Here is a 20,553-nt window from a genome sequence, read left to right on the forward strand (position 1 = left end):
CACATCTGCGGCTGCAGGAACACCTGTCTGTTCCCCTAACTATCGAATCTCATTGCTATTGTTCTTCCAGTCTTCCTTGTACCTGGGCAGGGGGGCCCCTGTACAGCTGAACTAGCTGTGGTGCCATGACTTGGCTCTGGCTGCACTCCTCAGATGAACCATCACTCTCCCATTCAGATTGGTTGGAGAGTGAGATGCACTCGGGGGACTCCTGCACTACCTGCTGTACCTTTTTGTCTGTCTAACGGTCACCCATTTTCTCTCTCCTTAAATACTCGTAAGCTGAGGGGGGTGACCACATCTATAAATGTGCTATTCACAAAGTTCTCAACCTCGCAAATGTGCTGATATGATGCCAGCTGCTGCTCAAACTCTGAAACACTGAGCTCAAGCTCTTGCAACTGATGACACTTCCTGAACATGTGGTCTATCCAGAACACAGGAAATATCCTGGAGTTCCCACATGGAAGAGGAGGTTGGAACTGTTCTGCCATTTCTCTATCTATTAGACTGTAAGACTTTTATTTTTTTAAAAAAGACTCACCAGCTACTCACTTCTCTTCTGCTGATGTCACTTAAATATAGGGAGGTTAACTGAAATGATTTACTTAACCCTTATTATCCAAGAGAAATAATTTTCAAAAATTTCCCAGGTCCTTAGACTAACTCCCTAACTTTGGAGAAAGGGAAAAAAAAGGCTATGATATTTACCTGCCTCATGGTCTCCTAATGTTGGCCTTTATTGCAAGAGGATTTGACTGGAAGGATAAGGAAGTCTTGCTACAGTTTTATGAGGTTTTAGTGAGACTGTATCTGGAGCACTGTGTGCAGCTTTGGCCTCCATATTTGAGGGAGGATGCACTTGACTTAGAGGTGGTACAGCGAACGTTTGTTTGATTGGATTCTGGGATCAAGTTACCGTATGGTGAGAGGCTGATTAAATTGTGTCTACACTCTTTGGAGTTTAGAATAATGATTGTGATCTTATCGAAATACAAGACTCCAAAGGGGCTTGATAGGATAGATATTGGGATATCCTTTTCCCAGGCAGGGGAATCCAGAAAATGAGTCACAGTCCCAGGATAAGGGCTTGACCATGTCGGGCTGATAATTTCTTCACTCAGAGGATTCTGGATGCTCCATCGTTGAGTATATCATGAGATCGATAGATTTTTGGTGTCCCAGGGAATCTAGAAATTTTGGGTAAAAAATGCTGGAAATACTCAGCAGGTCAGGCAGCATCTGTGGAGAGAAACAGAGTCAATGCTTCAGGTCAAAAATGATCTTACACCAGAACTGAAGAAAGATAGAAATGCAAGTGTTTTTAAGCCAATGGAAGGGAGGGTGGGGTGGTGGTGGTGTGCAGGAAAAATAAAAGGAAAGCTCTGAGATACGTTGGAGTGCAGGAGAGATTAAATAACATAAGATTTCAAGATGTAACAGCCAAAGAGAGTGGCAAGGGGTACAGAACAAGGTGTGTGCAGATGAGGTGTGAATGAGGCATTGCAACTCTCTTAATGCAGCATGAAGGGAAAGAAAGAAACAAGATAAGACCAACGCAGCAAAACCAAAAAAAGACAAAAAAACGTGTCCTCAAGTTGTTGAACTTGATGCTGAGTCCAGAAGGCTGAAGAGTGCCAAGCCGAAAGATTAGGTGGTATTCCTCGAGCTTGCATTGAGCTTCACTGGAACATTAGCAGGTCATGGATAGAAAGGTCAGCATGGGAGTAAGATAGAGAGAATTAAAATGACAGCAACTGGAAGCTCAGTGGGGGTCATGCTTATGTACTGAATGAAGCGTTCCACAAAGCGGTCACCCTGTTTATGTTTGGCCTCCCCAATGTAGAGGTGACCATGTGGTGAGCAGTGAATGCAATATATTATATTGAATGAAATACAAGTAAATTATTGTGTCACTTGGAAGGAGTGTTTTGGGCCATGGGCAGTGAGAAGGCAGGTCTTGCGCTTGCACAGAAAGGTGCTGTATGGAATGGAGGGAGTGTTAGAGGTGACTTGAGGAGTGGACCAAGGTGTTGGGGAGGAAACGATCCCTTCGGAATGCTGAAAGGGGAAGGCAGGGAAAGATGTGTTTGGTGGTGGCATCATGCTGGAGCTGGTGGAAATGGCGGCTGGCGGTGGGGAGGGGAAGGACAAGGGGAACCTATCATGGTTCTGGGTGGGGAGGGAAGGGAAAGGGTGAGAGCAGGAGAATGTGAAATGGATCGCACATGATGGTGGGGCCTGTCGTCAACGCTGGGTGTGAATTCTCAGTTGAGGAAATGGGAAGACCTATTGGAAGCTCTAGTTTGGAAGGTTGCGTCAACAGAACGGAGAAACAGGGAGAATGGAATAGAGTCCTTGCAGGAAGGAGTGTGAGGAAGTGTAGTTGAAGGAGCTGTGGTGTCAAGGAAGCAAGGATTATGGGGAGTGGGTGGGCAAGTAGATTTGAGGCAGAAGTTCTGCCATGACCATATTAAATGGTGGAGTTGGCATAGAGGCTGTATGGGTTATGCCTCTTCCTATTTCTTATTGATCACATTTTCAATTTGGTAAAGCTTCCAGAAGCGTTGTCAGACGAATTTTGACATGAGCAGCAGAGATATTAAGGCATGTGACAAAAAATTTGATGCAAGTGGTTGGTTTTTAGGAATTTCTTAAAGGAGAAGAGGGAGGTAGATAGGCAGAGAAATTCAGGCAAGGAATAACAACCCTGGGCCTAATAACTGATGGCACAGCTGCCAAATGTTCAGCGATGGAATTTGGGGATATGCAAGAGGCCAGAATTGTAATGATGTAAAGATCTGTGGGTTGTACAGTTGGAGGAGGTCACACATGTAGGGAGGAGTAGGGCCATGAAGGGATTTATTCTTCTTTGCAAGAGTAAAGAATGAACCGGTGTTGACTCCGTGCCCCCCCATCCTCTCCCCTCCCCGACTTGCTCTTGTAGCTTATGGTCTGAAAGTCCTCCTGATCTCTTTTTGTACATAGCATAATTGTTCCCTCAAGCTTCTGTGCGAATTCAGTTCAGTGTATATCAATTAATGCATGTCAGTGAGGTATTCAGTCGGTGTAATTGATGTATGTGAGAATATTTCTTCACACCGCAAACCTAGTTTAGGGTTTTACTGTTTATTGCCTTTGCCCATTGTCATTACCAACTCCAGAAGCGTAGAAGTTGTTGGAGGTGATTGTTGCAAACCTGTGCATCGTGTGATACAGGGTCTTTCCTCCACCAGTCACTTGGTTCAAACAACACAAATTCAAGCATTGTCTCCACTTGCTTACCTCTCACAAAGAAAACATTAAGGTGCAGACTTTCTGACCTCTGGATTAAGGAAATTAGTGTCACCCTAAATGTGATCTGAAGTTGCATGAAATTTATGCCATCACTACCACACTTGTGAAATGCAACAGTTCTAGAAGCCAGAGTGGCAGTGAGTCATGAAGCTCTTCAGATTTTTGGTCTAGATTGGAATCCATCTGGAATTGATTGGACAAAACCTTTGAATTTAATGTGTTCCCATCGCTTAAGACTTGAGAGAAAAAAATGATTCTCTGAAATGCTAAATCATTGCTAACCATTTTAGGGATTCTTATTAAATCATCCACTCTGGCATGCTCCCAGATTACCACATCTACTCTTAATGGGAGCTCTGCCCTATTAATTAACATGTAATTTTATTCATTAAAAAATTCTCTGTCAAATGTTCTGAATCATATGACACTGGATAAATTTAACTTGTAACTATTCTTTTTGATTGCTGTATATTCTGCCAAAGTTGGTGTCACTAGCCAGCTCTTTAGCTTTGTGCTTCATTTTTGTCAAATTTATTTAAGAGGTAGGAAAAAATTGGGAGGGAGTGTTTTCTCAAAGATTCCTTTAAAAATAGGCTGCCTCCTATATCAGAGGATATATATATATATATATATATAAAATATATATATATATATATATATAAATATATATATAAAATATATATATATATAAATATATATATATATATATATATATATAAAATATATATATATAATATAAAATATATATATATAATATAAAATATATATATATAATATAAAATATATATATAATATAAAATATATATATATATAATATAAAATATATATATATATAATATAAAATATATATATATATAATATAAAATATATATATATATAATATAAAATATATATAATATAAAATATAAAATATATATATATATATATAATATAAAATATATATATATATATATAATATATATATATGTGGCACTTAAACTTTCCTTAATGAGATTTTTGTACTGGGAGCATTTGCTTAAAGGATAGACTTGGCTGAGCAATAATTCATTGTCCATTCTGCGGTGTTTCCATAGTAGAACATTTTGAACTCGCCTGCTTGCTAAAACAAATCAAAGCTGAAGGAGCAAACTTCAGGAGAGAGAGGTCACATGACACATCCTAAAGAGGGTGACTCTATTGATTTCCCCTGCTGACCCCCCCACCCACATTTGCATTATCTTCCACATTAATGAGAATAAAATTCATCCACCAGTTTTAATAGAAATTATGGAATACACATTTTCTTGACACAAAAAATATCTTTTGTGCCTTACTCTAATCTGTTTATATTTGGTCAAATTAAGGGAGATTTATTTCTGACGTATCATCGGTCATTTATTTCATGCAGGTTTGTATTTGTATGTAAAATTCTGAAACGTACTTGACTATTTACTGAAATTAAACTATTAATGCTATGTTTCTGTGCATTTAAGGTCTATGGTATCATTGCTTCAGCTGATATCACGAGGATCTCCAATGTCACTTGAGGACTCTCATCGGATCATACCTCTCTTTTACCTCTTCAGTTCCCTCTTCAGCCATTCTCTTATTTCAGTACATGACAATGAATTCTTTGGAGAGCAAACTCAAGGAGGTAATCTGTATAATTGGAACCTTGTTGCATTTTCTGTTGGATGCTCTATGTCTGCTACTCCAGTGCTAAAATGCTTTCTGAAATATCACAAGTGCATTGTTATGAACAGATTTTTTTTTAGATTGACTTCATATCTAAATTACTACTTTGTCATTGCTGTTGGTGTCAATTCTGGGCAATATTTGGGTGACACTGAGGCCATTGTTACCTCCCTAGTTAAGATCTACCTAAGTTTAAACTGGGGATTGAACTTTAAACTGTTTCTGGTAGTGGTTGCTGTCAAAGGTACCTTGGTGTATTGTGCAGATGGTATGCACTGTGCAATGGTGGTTGAGGGAATATATGTTTGAGGTGGTGGATGAAATGCTGATCAAGTGGGCTGGATGGTGTCAAGCTTATTCAGTGTTGTTGGAACTGCACTCATCCAGACAAGTGGGGAGTATCCATTCCATCACACTCCTGACTTGTGCCTTGTAGATGGTAGACAGGGTTTGTGGAGTTACTCACTGCAGAATTTCCTGCCTTTGACTCGATCTTATAGCCACAGTATTTATATGGCTGGCCCAATTAGGTTTTTGGTTAGTGATGACCACCCTCTGCCCAGCACCATTGCATTTCAGGCAATGCTTTCCAAATCCTAACTGCTCTGTGTGAAAAACTTTTTTTTTCATGATGCTTATTTTTTGCCACTGACTGTAGATCTGTTCTTTCTGATTATTGAAGCTTTGACTATTTGAAATGGTTTCTCTTTTTACTGTATCTAAGCTCTTCATGATTTTAAGCACCTCTATCAAATCTTCTTGCAGCCTTCTCTGCTGAAAGGAATGCAACTTTGATGCAGGAAAATTATTTTACAGGTTATACAAATTGAATAATTCTGTAAGGAATAAAAAGTGAACAATGTCCACAGGCAATTGTCCTAAAAACACAGCTTAAAGTTGATGTAGGCTTGTTTGATGGAAGTAAAAACATAGGGGATGCATCACTGTAATTTTGCATTTCTGCTTCCTTAGGTGTGGGTCAGCAGCCGCCGACAATGATGCCATTCACGTTAAGAGAGTTAGTGACGTTATCCCGTTGTCTTCGGGATGCTTGCCTTGGAATAATTCATCTGGCATATCCAGAAACTAAACCAGAGGTTCGGGAGGAGTACATAGTAGCATTTAAGAGCATTGGTGTCCGAACCAATGCAGAAATGCAACAAAGAATAGAATCTGAGAGAAAAAGATGGATTCAGCTTTTTAAGGTACGGTGTGTGTTGGAGAGTAGAATTTAATGAACAATACTTCCTACATGTTTATATCATACTTCTAATTTATTCTCAGTCTAACCTTAAACCCAACAAGTAATTTGAAATTAGTGTTATAAGGTTTTATTTTGTCTCCTAATGGATTCATTATGGAATTACTTACTGATGGTACAGTTATTACGCTAATATGCTGCACCATTGAATACTCGATTCCTTACAGTTTCTAATCTGTTGTTATTGTGTACAAGAGCCAGATGCCTTCACTCTGAAAGGGAGGGGTAAACTGAAAGGGTGATCTGACTTTCATTTCTAATGTGTATCTTATGCTATAGGGAAGTCTTGCTAAAACTATACAAGGCACCAGTTTGACCACACATAGAATAGTGTGAAAATTTTGGTCCCCTTATCTAAGGAAGGATATACTGGCACTGGAGACAGTCCAGAGAAGGTTCACTAGGTTGATCCCAGAAATGGAGGGATTTTCTTATGAGGAGAGGTTGAGTAGATTGGGCCTGTACTCGTTGGAGTTTAGAAGAATGAGAGGTGACCTTAATGAAACATATAAGATTCTTGGGGAACTTGACAGGGTAGATGCTGAGAGGTTGTTTCCCCTTGTGGGAGAACCTGGGACCAGAAGACGTAATCTCAGAGTAAGGGAGAGCCCATTTAAAACAGGTGAGGAGGAATTTCTTCTCTCAGGGTTGTCAATCTGTAGAATCCTCTACCATAGAGGGCTGGAGAAGCTGGGTCATTAAGTATGTTCCAGGCTGAGATAGACAGCTCTTTAATTAGTAAGGGAATCAAGGGTTATGGGGAAAAGGCAGGAAAGTGGAGTTGAGGATTTTCAGATCAGCCATGATTTCATTGAATGACGGAGCAGACTTGATGGACTGAATGGCCTACTTCTGCTCTGCCTTATGGTGTAACCAGTTACAGAACAAAGTTGTCTGAAGGTGGGAAGTCCCTAATTAAGAAACAAAATACGTTTGTGAGAAGTACAAACATAAACTTTAGGAACGGAAGCTGGCCATGTGCTTATTCTGTCATTTGAGTAGATCAGCACGGTCAGTAAGGGGTGCGTGAGGAGACGGGCGACTATGCCAGAGTGAGACAGAGACTAAGTGAGTAGCGACTTAGGTTCACGTGGGAATTCGGTGCATGTGAGAAAAAATGTGACATACATAGGAATTATTCTAAGTTAATTAAGCGAGTAATTAAATTAAGTTAACAAAATAACATAACACTTGTCCTGCCATTGTTAATTATGTTGCAGCTGTGGAATGAGTGTGCTTTTAGATACCAAGGCGATCCATGATAAACATGTCTGCAGAAAATGTAAGCAGCTGGAGGAATTCTGGATCAGGATTATTGATCTGGAAGCCGAAATGCAGGCACCGTGCAACAACAGGGAGTGGGAAAGTACTTGGACACTTTGTTCCAGAAAACAGTCACGCCTCTTAAAAGACGGTCATCTGTTTTGGTCAGCAGTGAGGGAAAGGAGGATGTGACCGTGAGTGAGGCAGGTAATGGGACCAAGCAGACAATAGTGGAGGAGCCTCAGACTTTGCAATTGTCAAACAGGTTTGAGGTGCTCGTAACTGTGTGGACAAAAATGAGGTCTGCAAGGTGGATGAGCAGGCTGGCCATGGCACCATGGTACAGGAAGCTGTTCAAGTGGGGGGAGAAAATAGAAATGTAGTAGTAGGGGATAGTATAGTGAGGGAGATTGACACTGTTCACCACGGAAAGAGAGAGAGCCTCGAAGGCTGTGTTGCCTGCCTGGTGCTGGTGGAGAGGGATTTGTAGCGTGAGGGGGAGGATCCAGTTGTCGTGGTCCATATAGGTACCAACGACATAGGCAGAACAAGTAAGGATGTTCTGCATAGTCAGCATGAGAAGCTAGGTACCAAATTAAGCAGAACCTCAAAGGCAATAATCTCTGGATTATTATCTGAGCCACATGCAAATTGGCATAGGGCAAATAAGATTAGAGGAATGAATGCGTGGCTCAAAGACTGGTGTGGGCTAAGTGATTTCCGGTTTGTGGAGCACTGGCACCAGCACTGGGGAAAGTGAGGGCTGTACCATTAGAACGGTCTACAGCTGAACCATGCTGGGGCATGTGTTCTTGCGAATCACAAAGCTAGGGTAGTGGAGAGAGCTTTAAACTAAACAAATGGAGGTGAGAGACCAAGCTTGAGTCGATGTGGCAAATCAAAGGGTAGATTCAAATCAGGAGACCGTAGTAGTAATATGGGGAATGAGAGTCATAGAATAGCAGGAAGTGACAGAGAGATAAAACCTAAGAATACACCAATAGTCAAGGCTAGATGTTACAAAGATAACAAAGTCAAAACTAAAGACTCTGTATCTGAGTGCACGTAGTATTCATAACCAAGTAAATGAATTGATAGCGCACCTAGAAGTGAATAAATATGAACTGATAGCCATTACAGAGATGTGGCTGCAGGATGACAAGGATTGGGTCCTGAATATTGAGGGGCATATGACCTTGAAGAATAGGAAGCTAGGTAAAGGTGGAGGGGTAGCAGTGTTGATCAAAGATGGAATTGGTGCAGTAGTTAGAGATGACCTTGGTTCAGGAGATCAGGATGTAGAATCGGTTTGGGTGCAGGTGAGGAATACTAGGGGAAAGAAGCCACTAGTGGGAGTGGTCTACAGGCCCCCTAAAAGTAACCACAATGTAGGATAAAGTATGCAAGAAGAAATATTGGGTGCTTGTGATAAAGGGACAGCAATAATTATGGGTGATTTTAATCTACATATAAACTGGAAAAATCAGACTGGCAGTAGTAGCCTGGATGAGGAGTTCATAGAATGCTTTCGAGAGTTTTTTCAGAGCAGCAAATTCTGGAACCAACCAGAGAACAGGTTATATTAGAAATAAGAACAGAAAATGCTGGAAAAACTCAGCAGGTTTGGCAGCATCTGTGGAGAGAGAAACAGAGTTAACGCTTCGAGTCTGTATGACTCCAGAGTCATACAGACTCGAAACATTAACTCTGTTTCTCTCTCCACAGATGCTGCCAGACCTGCTGTGTTTTTCCAGCATTTTCTATTTTATTTCAGATTTCCAGCATCTGCAGTATTTTACTTTTATCACAGGTTATATTAGACTTGCTATTGTGTAATATGACAGGATCGGTTAATTAGTCTCAGATTGAAGGCACGCCTAAGTTGCAGCGACCACAATCTGATTGAATTTTACATCCAGTTTGAAAGGGAGAGTGGGTCTAAGACTAATATTTTAAACTTAAATAAGGGCAACTATGTGGGCATGAAAGCTGAGCTACCTGAAGTGAACTGGGATACTAGGCTAAGGGATAGATCAATAGAGAAGCAGTGACAGACATTGAAGGGGATGTTTTAGAATAAGTATATTCCTACTAGAAAGAAAAATTATAAAGGGAGGACCTACCATCCATGGTGAAATGAAGAAGTTGAGGAAAGCATCAAACTTAAGGAAAAAGCATTAAACTGCGCAAAGGTGAGTGGCAGGTCAGATAATTGGTCAGAGTATAAAGAAGAGTCGAGAATGACTGAAAGCTTAATCAGGAGAAAGAAATTAGAGTATGAGAGGAAGTTAGTTAGAACTGTAAAAACGGATAGCAAGAGTTTCTACAGGTATTTAAGCAGGAAAAGAGTAGGTAAAGTGAGTGTTGGTCCTCCAGAGAATGAGAATGGCAAGTTAATAGATAATAAGGAAATGGCGGATGAAATGAGCAAATATTTTGCTTCTGTCTTCACTATAGAGGATACAAAAAACATTCCAGTAATAGCTGTAAATCAGGAGGTGGAAGGCAGGGGGGACCTTGGTGAAATTGCAATCACTGTGGAAGCAGTACTGAGCAAACTGATGGAACTGTGGGCTGACAAGTCTCTGAGGCCTGATGGACTTCATCCTAGGGCCTTAAAAGAGTTGGCTAATGAGGTATTAGATGCGTTGGTGTTAATTTTGCAAAATTCACTAGATTGTGGAAAGGTTCCATCAGACTGGGAAGTAGCAAATATAACTCCCCTTTTCAATAAGGGTGGGAGTCAGAAAACAGGAAACTATAGGCCAGTTAGCTTGATGTCTGTCGTGGGGAAGGTGTTAGAATTGATCATTAAGGAGGTTATAGCTGGGCACTTCGAAAGATCAAGGCACTCGGGAAGAGTCAGAATGGTTTTGTGAAAGGGGAATTATGTTTAATCAATTTATTGGAGTAACATGAGCTGTGGATAAAGGGGAGCCTGTAGACGTACTGTACTTGGATTTCCAGGAGGCATTTGATAAGGTGCCACATCAAAGGCTATTGTGGAAAATAAAAGTTTGTAGGTGTGTATTAGCATGGATAGAAGGTTGGCCGGCTGGCATGAAATGGTGTATGCAGAAATGGGTCTTTTTATGATTGGCGGGATGTGACGAGTGGAATGACGAGTAGAGTCCCGCAGGGGTCTCTGCTGGGACATCAACTTTTTACAGCTTATATCAATGACTTAGATAAGGGGAGTGAAAGCATGGTAGCTAAATTTGCAGATAGCACAAAGATAAGTAGGAAAGTATGTTGTGAAGGACATGAGGTTGCAGATGGATATAGATAGGTTGAGTGAGTGAGCAAAAACCTGGTAGATGGAGTATAATGTAGGAAAATGTGAAGTTGTTCACTTTGGCAGGAAGAACAAAAAAAATCAGAGTATTACTTAAACAGAGAACGGCTGCAGAATTCCGAGGTGCAGAATGATCCAGATATTCTAGTGCATGAATCTCAAAAAGTTTGTATGCAGGTACAGCAAGTAATTAAGAAGGCTAATTGAATGCTATCCTTTATTATGAGAGGAATTGAGCATAAAAGTAAGGATGTTACGCTTCAGTTATACAGGGCATTGTTGAGACTGCATCTCGAATACTGCGTGCAGTTTTGGTCTCCTTATTTAAGGAAGGGTGTAAATGCGTTGGAGGCGGTTCAGAGGATGTTTACTAGATTGACACCTGGAATGAGTGGGTTGCCTTATGAGGAAAGGTTAGACAGACTGGGCTTGTTCCCACTTGAGTTTAGAAGAATGAGGGGTGACTTGATTGAAGTATTTAAGATCCTGAATGGTATTGACAAGGTGGATGTGGAAAGGATGCTTCCTCTTGTGGGTGAGTCCAGAACTAGGGAGCACTTTTAAAATTAGGGGCTGCCCTTTTAGGACAGAGATGAGGTGAAATATTTTTTCTCAGAGGGTTGTGTGACTTTGGAACACACTGCCTCTGAAGGCGGTGGAAGCAGGGTCACTGAATGTTTTTAAGGCACGTTTTTAGATTGATTCTTTTGCCTAACAAAAATCTAAGGCTATCGGGGGTAGATGGGAATGTGGAATTCGAAGCGCAAACTGATCAGCCATGATCTTATTGAATGGCGGAGCAAGCTCAAGGGGCTGCATGGCCTACTTCTGCTCCTATTTCGTATGTTTGCATCATGCTCTATATCTTACCTCCATTTACCCACCTTGGTTCCACAATATGTAATCAAATTTTGAGTTGACTCTGCTTCCGTGAGTGCCATTATTTCATCCATACTGAGTGCAAGCATGTTGCAGGCAGTAACACCAACGTGTAGGATGTTGAAGTTGCTATTTTTGAATCTTAATATATAGCCTGTTGAGTTTTATCCAACATGCTTCATTAAAACTTTTATTAAGTGTTAATGCAAATAATGTTGGTGATAGCTGTCAGCAGGCAGTATGCAAATATTAACTTCCCAAACTTGTGCTCATTGAATTTCACCTTGGAGCATATTGCTGTGCAAGAACTTCTGTTCTAAAATTAAATCACTGGTCCTTCTGTCCTCCTGGAAAGCTATAATGATCATTAAAGTCATTAATATTTACCATGGCGCTAGAGCTTTGTTCTTGTGTTTGGTTACGTGTTATTTTCTGCACTTTGAAATAGATGGGGGAAGACTATATAACCTGTGTAAAATGCAATGAATGCTAACCTGCCTGGATCATTTACAAGATACTCAATTATATACTACTATCTGTGTTGTTGCTGGTGCATATTGCAGGTAGAGTACCTCAAATTCAGCAATCTCATGACTGAGTCCGTGAAGAATTTTGGAACCTTGCCGGTTTGTGGAGTAAAAAAATCACAATGTCTTAATTCAGTGAATAGGGGGACGCAGGAAAACCGACTGTTATGATTGGAAAGCATTTTAGGTCATGTTGCTGCTTCCCGCGCATTGAATTTAATAACTCTTTATGCCTTCCCTACTTCCCTACATCACCCTACTCTTTTAAAATTAGAGATTGATCAAACTGAAATGATGTTTAAAAAAAATACCCTATAGGTGTAACTGAAACTGTTTTTCAGCCATGCAAGATGGTATAGTACTTGTTGGTAACTCTATTTGAGCTGACTTGGGTCAGCTGCAAGAAGACAAGCAGTGCCTGTGGAACTTCAAGGCTTTTAGAAATCAAGTGCAATGTTTTAAGTTAAACCTCTGAGTTTCTATTTGGGTAGCCTCAATGGCATCAGTACTGCTTATTTAGTGCATTCATCAAGTTCCGTTATGAAGCCGCATACCACACCCAATCTGATCGAACCTTCTACACAGTTCTTTACAGCCATTAAATCATTATTTATCTTGGAGATACAAAGATGTATTCACTATTGTAAATTTAAAATTATATTTTTTGCATGTGAAAAGAACATTTCTTTTGTCCAATTAAACTTTGTTGGATTGATCAATTTTCTCTAATATTCCTATAATTTTGTGTACTATAGAATAAATCTTCATGATAAAACCAATGATAAATGTAAGCTTTCGACATTTAAACCAAATGTACAAGGTTTTAAAATTCAAGAACCTAACTTAAGATTAGGCTTTTACAAACAATTTCTATTAATTTCTAAAACATTGGTGCCACTTTCTATAACATGCTTCCACTGAGTATAAATGAAGTAAAAATTTAGCAGCCATTTTGCACACAGTTAAAACCTCTTAAACTGCAACAAATGCCTAAATAATCAGTTTTTGATCATGATTATTGAGGCAAGAATGTTGGTTAGAATAGATGTGAAAGTCCCTGAGCTGCTTCAACTAGTGCCTTGGAATCTTTAATTTCTGCCAGAGCAGTCAACAGATCCTTGGTTTGATATCTTATTTGGAGAATGACATCTTTGCCAATGTACCACTTCCTGTGCAGTGCATTCATGTCAACATAGATGAAATAATATCTATTAATCTTTGCCTCCTTTTAATTACTGTTACTTAATTACTTTAATTACTTAATTTCCGGATAAAATCAAATTGCAATACTTTACACCAAAATGCCAAATGGAGGCTGAATGTAGTAGATGTTATTTAAGAATAACTGACAATAAAACCACCTATTTTAGATTTCTTATTGTTCTTGTCATCATCATAATTGTTCATGTATGGCAATTTTGTTCATTTTGTATTTTATATACAAAATACACAGATTTGAAGCTGTGTTGAATTTGTTGTTGTGCGAGGAAACATGGTAGGAAGGAGGGAAAACTTGTCTTAAACAGAGGCTGACAAACTGCAGAGGAGGAGGCCTGGAACTGACCAGGCCCCAATCTGAAGAGCTCAAGTGAGGAGCAAGAGCCTGAAACAAGTAGCAACTGAAGTTTGAGGAAAGGGAAAGCTGTTGGCATTGGTTTTGCTAATGCTATACACTGGATGGCCAGAAATTGTTTTTTTAACATACATTTCCTTACAATTCTTAGTTACAGGGAATTGCTCTTGAATTAAAGTATGAACCAGATGAAAGCAGATTGACAGGTGTTGCTTGTGGCTTTCACTGACTTCACTGATGCTGTTTCTGTAATGCCTGGGCCGAGCCAGGACCATCTATCCAGACATGCTTCCAAAATGCTCCTTTTCAGATTTCCTCTAGATTTTGGTGTCAGCAGTTCGATATGTAAAGCATGAACTGGAATGTGACAGGTCTGTTGTGGATCCCGTCCTTGACCATTTTCAGAGTCCCCATTCAAATATTCTGATCCACTTCTTTCATCATGAATCAATTGATGCGGGCGAAATATCATACAAAACAAATGAGGATACAATAGCAATAAAAACACCTTCAGGCATACCACCCTTCATATAGAAGCATTTCTTGTGTATAATGTATTCTGGGTGGCAGTTGCAATTCTTTTGATGACAGCTGTGTTCATAATGGTTGCAAATCAGGTCTTTGTGCCTGAGCATCCATGCCTTGAGTGAGGCTCTTGCCAGTGGCTGGATGACTTGTTTTGCTCCTCCAAAACTCACCTGTATTTCCATGATGGGTTTGTTAAAATGTACAAATCTGTTAAACACAGAGGCAGCCACTCTGCTTTGTTACAGATTCTTCTGTGATATTCATTAATGATAAAATACGCTCATCTAAAGCATAAGCCTGTGAATTCAGTAAAAGTAATAAGAAAAATGGCATTTGTGGAGGAAGAGGACTTGAGAGGAAGATTACAATCAAATCCACTGGATTAGGTTTGTCAATGGATAACATCAGTTGGTGCATTTGTGCTAGCTAGGATAATGCCCCTGGAAGTGTGGACTGATGTGAATACAACAATCTGCCATTGATATTGTGTGGGGCAGTGGCTTGCAGCCTGTGGAGGCCTGTTTTGCATTGAACCAAATTCAAATTTCTCTTCTTTTTATTGGTTTTCCTGAATAGCAACTGCAAGCTTCAATGCTGCCCATGCCTTTTTTTCCTCTTTGTCAACACACAGGTATTGAAGACTAAAATAACGCTCCTACTGCTGCTCTAGTTGAGACCAGTTAACTCAGCACAGACTGAGGAACATTGCTTGTCCCTGTGCTTCAACTCTGTTTAACTTATTGTCTCACTGGTTTGTCTGAACTTCATTTCAAGTCCGTATAGGAGCTGTGATACAGCTGGTGCAGAGCATAATAACTATATCTCAACACAAATTGTGTGGCTTGGGCTGAATGAATCTAGTCACTGACTTAGACGTGTGGTAGCAGAACTAATTTCCTATAAGAAATTGCTATTTGGCACACCATGTCCTTAGGTACATGTTTTATCTACAGAACAGAATCTACACTTTAACCTGAGCCCAGTCTATAGAATGCTTCAATTGGGTGAGGTTTGTCGAATAATCAGAAATTGAAATCAAGAGAAAATGAGAATATAGTGGTAAAAGAAGTGACCATCTCGTTGTTGGATTCTATAATAATAACTGTAAATGTTACAAATAATGTATGACTTTTTATTGGTAAATAGATCGTAAATGACATGAGCAGGAAACAGAAGTCATCCGAAGCTGCTTGCTTAAAGTAAGCATAAAGGAAATGCATTTCCCAAATTGAATACTAGATTTATAGTTTTAGTTCCCAGTGACCCACAACACACTAATGTTCAGTGCAAGTCATCAACTATCTCTTCTATTCCTTTATCACTTCTTTTGTAGGATCAGAACAAAGCTATCTATTTAATTGAAAGAAGTTAATTGAATGAAAATGATCAACTAAGCTTGTATTAATATTGCTAATGGAAGATTCTGCTTGGTCATGTTTGGAAAGAGATGTCATGCTGGAGTTTTGCAGGCACCCATTAATGCCTGCACTTAACCTGATGGGCTAATTAAGGAATGCTTATTCATTCTACAAGTCAGGGATAGCTGCTATTCAAACCAATCAGCTTATTCTTTATAATGTATTGCACTTAAAGAAAGCTGTTAGTGCTGGCAGGGATAGTAACTGATGATATTTTGATTGAGATGAATATAGTGTTAATATATTAGTAAATTTAAAATTATAATTGGGAAGGCTGGTGAATCATTGGCAAAATAGCTTCTTGTTTTTGACTAATTTTAGTCAATTTATTTGTAGTAATTAAGTCAGAGTTCAATTTGACTTACAGCTGCTTCTGAACTTAATGCTGCTTTTTGCTTGGGAACAGGCTGTTCTTTTAACTTTAATAGTTATTCAAATCAGCTTGGAGATCACTTAGACAGGGCCCTGGTACTCACTGTAAATGTGGATCGTTTGTTGTTTTTGTAGAGATGCTGCAGTTCACTAGTTAATTGATATGCTTAGGGATTTACAGACAATTTGGGTCATTTGTCATATAATTGATAAGGTAATATCCAAATCTGAATCAATGGGATTATTAGTGCATTATTATTATTACTTCCATCCAGATTGAAGTGCACCTTGTTATTTTGACCATAACTAGTTCCTACTATGTTCAGTATTTGAGTTACTCCTTAAATAGTTTTAGTCCAATGGTTTGCTCTTCAAAAAGAAGTGTTCAAAATTCAAGTCCTATTAATTTGTGACAGTAATTTTCAAACATGTCACGAATTGTCTTTGGGAATAGTCTAAACAAACATTATCCCCAAAATAGTTTTTAGAAGTTGTAAACAGTTGTATTTTTTGGGGCATTATATTCTTTTTGGTTTTAGGTTTTTTCAATTTAGTTTGGATTGACCGAATGTAATTTTGTTATATAGTAAGAACAGAATGTTTAAATTATGAGAATTAATTATGCGAGGTAGTCATAAGGACATGATTGGCTCAACATTTCAAACTCTGCTCTATGCAAGACTATTGACCTTTATTGGGGAAAGAAAACAAGCACTGTATGTATTTTTAGTTTATTATGTCGGCAGTTGACACATACATTGGCTGACGGACACCAACTGAACAACTGGAGCTCATTCAGCGTAGTGCCAACAAATTGCTCTCAAGCATGATGCTGCATGCTTGCTTAACGAAATGGTGGTAGCATATTTTTGATGTATACTGTTTTGGGAATATCAGTGAATGTTACACACAATTATATTTTAGAAAAAAATAAATGACTGGACTCAAATGTAAAAGATTGTGCAATCTTTTAATTGTATCAGAGGATTGAAATACCTTTCTGTAAATAGTGCAATTCTGCTAACTGCACAGCAGGCACTGTGGAACAATCAACGGCTGCGCTGCTGCTTTCCATAAAAATAATAGATACCAGTGAGTGAGTGAGATTCAGTGTACAGATATAGATGATTTTTGTCAGCACTGCTCTAATGTATAAAATAGTAAAATTCTATGCGGGGTTTTTAAACTATGTACTCTTCATTAGTTGCTACTGTCATAACTTGAAATATTTCTTCAGGTTCTCTGCTTCCTCCCACTCATGCCCTTGGGGTACAGTTCCACAGACACCAGAAGCCTTAAGGCACTATGCCAAAGTAGCCATTTGTCATGTCTGAAGCTAGTGTCTTCTGGTTGTTTGTCCACAGAAAGTAATGTCAGAGTTCAGCCTTGCCTTGTCTTCACCTGAATTTCCAGCAGGGGTCACTGGATACTAATCAGCAGTGGGAATTTATTTGTTCTTGGGTTATGGATGATGCTGGCAAGGAAGCATTGATTACCAAAGCTCCATTACCCTGCGAAGGTGATGGCCAGTGGCCTTAAACTGTTGCAGCCCTTGTGCTGCTGATCTTCCCATGATGGTGTTTGGTAAGAAACTCTCAGGTTTTGACCCAGTTAACCTGCTTTTTTCCGCTTCTCAAAGCAGTCGTACTGAGGTTACAATTCCAGTTTCTTTCATGTCAGTCTGACTGAAGTAAACTGACACTGCATAATCTGCCAATCAAAATATTCGATATATCCAAAGTTAGCTGTGCTCTTGAGCAAAATATTTTTGCTTTGTAAATAAGGCCATGAATTAACTCAAATGCTGCCTTCTGTAGCATCAAGAGGATTTAAGGCCATGCCAGGTACACTCTGTTGATATTTCATGTTTTTCTACTTGGCTTTGGTGAAAACTAGTCAGCTGCCTTTTATGCCCTTGAGAAAACTGTTATTTCTGAGATGCTATCAACAATAAATCTGACCTTGCTAACATCTAACTAACAATTAATTTTCATTTTCTATAATAAGTGACTGGCGGGGATTTCTCTTGATTATTGAGTTGTGTGTTAAATTATACAGATTGGGAATAGAATTTTATTCCTGAAAAAGAGACATTTTGTCGAAGATTTTCATTGTGCACTCATCAGGACAATTCGCAAGAATACAACGTAAGGGAAAACAACATATTTATACTGTATGGAAAGAGTGTGCTGGTTGTTTGGCACTTGGACTCTGATTGGTAGAGGCATTGCCATGGAGAATGCACCAGTTAATGGTGATTGACAGTTAACTGCAAAGTGTTGTTTGAAATTTTAAACCAGATAGCTTGACTTTGGCCAAGGCATTGCCAGAGTCAAGCTGCTTCGTTTGAATTGGATTCTCTACCGGAGTGCAATTGCCAAACAACCAGCACACTCTTCCCATACAGTATAAATATGTTGTTTTCTTCACATTGTATTCTTCTGAATTGCCCTGATGAGTGCTAGATGAAAAGCTTTGACAACATGTCTCTTCTCTTTCAGTAATACTCAAGTTCATTATTAACACGAGAATTTTATTCAATGAATCTCTAATTCTCAGATAATACGAATGCCATACTGTAATATTTTGGAAAATTTACACTGCAAATATATTTATTGAGATGTGGAAGCTTAAAATTCATAAAGGATAGAAGCTGTCATGTATAGAAATATGACGGTTTTTAATTCATTTTAAAAGCTACCTACCCTAATGGGGTAATAAATACATGGGTTGATACTAAACAATACACACATTTGAAAATGCCATGTTTGTTTTCCAAGTCTCTGCAAATCTAAGCCATAGCAGGTACTAAATTAACCTCAATATTATTTAACTGGGGATGCAGAAAATAACTATATTCCTTTGGCTGCTGGGAAAGGTGAGTTTGAATATTTGATGATTAATAGCTGGCTTCGCCTTGGGGTAAGGGGGGAGTGGGGGGGTGGAAGTAGAAGATAGCTAGCTGTCACATGAATGAAATCCATTTGGGTAAGGTACCTGAAGTGACTGGTGAGTGTGTTGAATTATTCCCAGCAAGTCTTTTGTAACTTTGAGAAAAGAAAATTGATTATGAAAAGTTAGCTTTAAGTGATTTTGTGTACAATGTAATCCTGGAGTACGTACCATTCATAAACTGCCCAGTCAGCATTCTGCTGTCATGCATTCTTAACTTCTCAGTTAATTCGTTCCTTACAATCAGATTTTACTTGTGTGCATTTCATGATGGAAAGCACCTATCATCTTTGAGTAATGAGGTGTGCAAGTGAAATAAGCCCCAAGTTACCTGTGCATTAAACAATATATTGCACAATGCTATTATTTAAGTCATGTGTTTGTTTCTTTCACATAGGTGATCTCTAATTTAGTGAAAATGCTGAAGTCAAGAGATACAAGAAGGCAATTTTGTCCTCCTGATCACTGGCTTTCTGATCAAGTTAATATCCGAGCAGATAAGGTGCGTATTTTTCATCTGGATGTCCAGGAGATGAAAGGATTTTGTGGAATACAATTTTAAGGATTTCTGGTTAGACAGATCTTCCCCATTACTTCAGATTTTAATAAATAAATGTGTTGTCAGGTGACTTCAACATGATCAGCCCGAAGCTTGAAATTTAGAGTGAAGCCAGACATCGGTGGCAGATTCCCATCCAGTGTCTAATCCAGACAAGGGTAGCAGTACTTCAGAGTACTGTCACTGATTGCTCACTTACTCTAGTTCACTAATGAAAGCTGCACCTGTTCTGAGGGCTGCAACTCTTTCAACTCTGCTCCCTAATAAATCAATGCTTTAACGGGCAGGTTGGTTTTAGCTACGCATTGGATTGCTATTTTCTGGAGAGAGTTCCAAACTTCTACAATCGCTGTATACTAATTTCACTCCCAATAGGTCTGGCTCTAATTTTTAGACCAAGCCCCCAGTCTTAGACTCCTCAGTTAGCAGAAATAGTTTCTCTCTCATATCCCTTATCTATCCCCCTTAAATATCTTGAAGACTTTGACCAAATCACCCTTTAACCTTCTAAATTTCAGGGTATGCAACCCTGGTTTGTGTAATTCTGCAGTTTAAATTGCCATCATTTGGTACTCTTGCGTTTATCCTTCTGAGTGCAAGATGAAAAGCTTCGGCAACGTGTTTATTTTCCGCAATATTAAGTTCAATACCACCATGTGACAAATATACTATTCTTTTAAAAAATCAATGCTAGCTGCTTCTAACCATTTTCTCCTTAGTTATTTAATAATTTTATCCTTAATTAGAGACTAAAATCTTCCCTATCACAGATGCTAAATTAACCAGCCTGTAATTAGCTTGATTAGTTCTGTCTTCCTTTTTAAAATGAATACTATGGTTTAATCCACTTTCTAATTCTCTTGCACATGTCCACATGTGGATACCTAAAATATAATTTCAGGAGCCATGACAATTTCCTCCCTCTGGATCAGGATTCATCCCATTAGGCTGTGGT

The 20,553-nt window shown here is 39.0% G+C and overlaps 1 protein-coding gene across 6 annotated transcripts in view; it reads left to right on the forward strand.

Annotated features, from left to right (window-relative positions):
• The window catches only part of ube3c (ubiquitin protein ligase E3C), a 169,830-nt gene that overhangs the window by 71,849 nt on the left and 77,428 nt on the right, over positions 1-20,553 (forward strand). For all 6 annotated transcript variants that reach the window (XM_078537131.1, XM_078537136.1, XM_078537147.1 and 3 more), the window contains 3 exons: positions 4,770-4,930; positions 5,944-6,176; positions 19,437-19,541. In XM_078537131.1, the coding sequence (XP_078393257.1) occupies positions 4,770-4,930; positions 5,944-6,176; positions 19,437-19,541 (499 nt within the window). The remainder of the gene's footprint in view (positions 1-4,769; positions 4,931-5,943; positions 6,177-19,436; positions 19,542-20,553) is intronic.

The sequence above is a fragment of the Cetorhinus maximus genome, chromosome 3 (genome assembly GCF_964194155.1).
Source record: "Cetorhinus maximus chromosome 3, sCetMax3.hap1.1, whole genome shotgun sequence".
In the NCBI taxonomy this organism is placed as follows: Eukaryota; Metazoa; Chordata; class Chondrichthyes; order Lamniformes; family Cetorhinidae; genus Cetorhinus; species Cetorhinus maximus.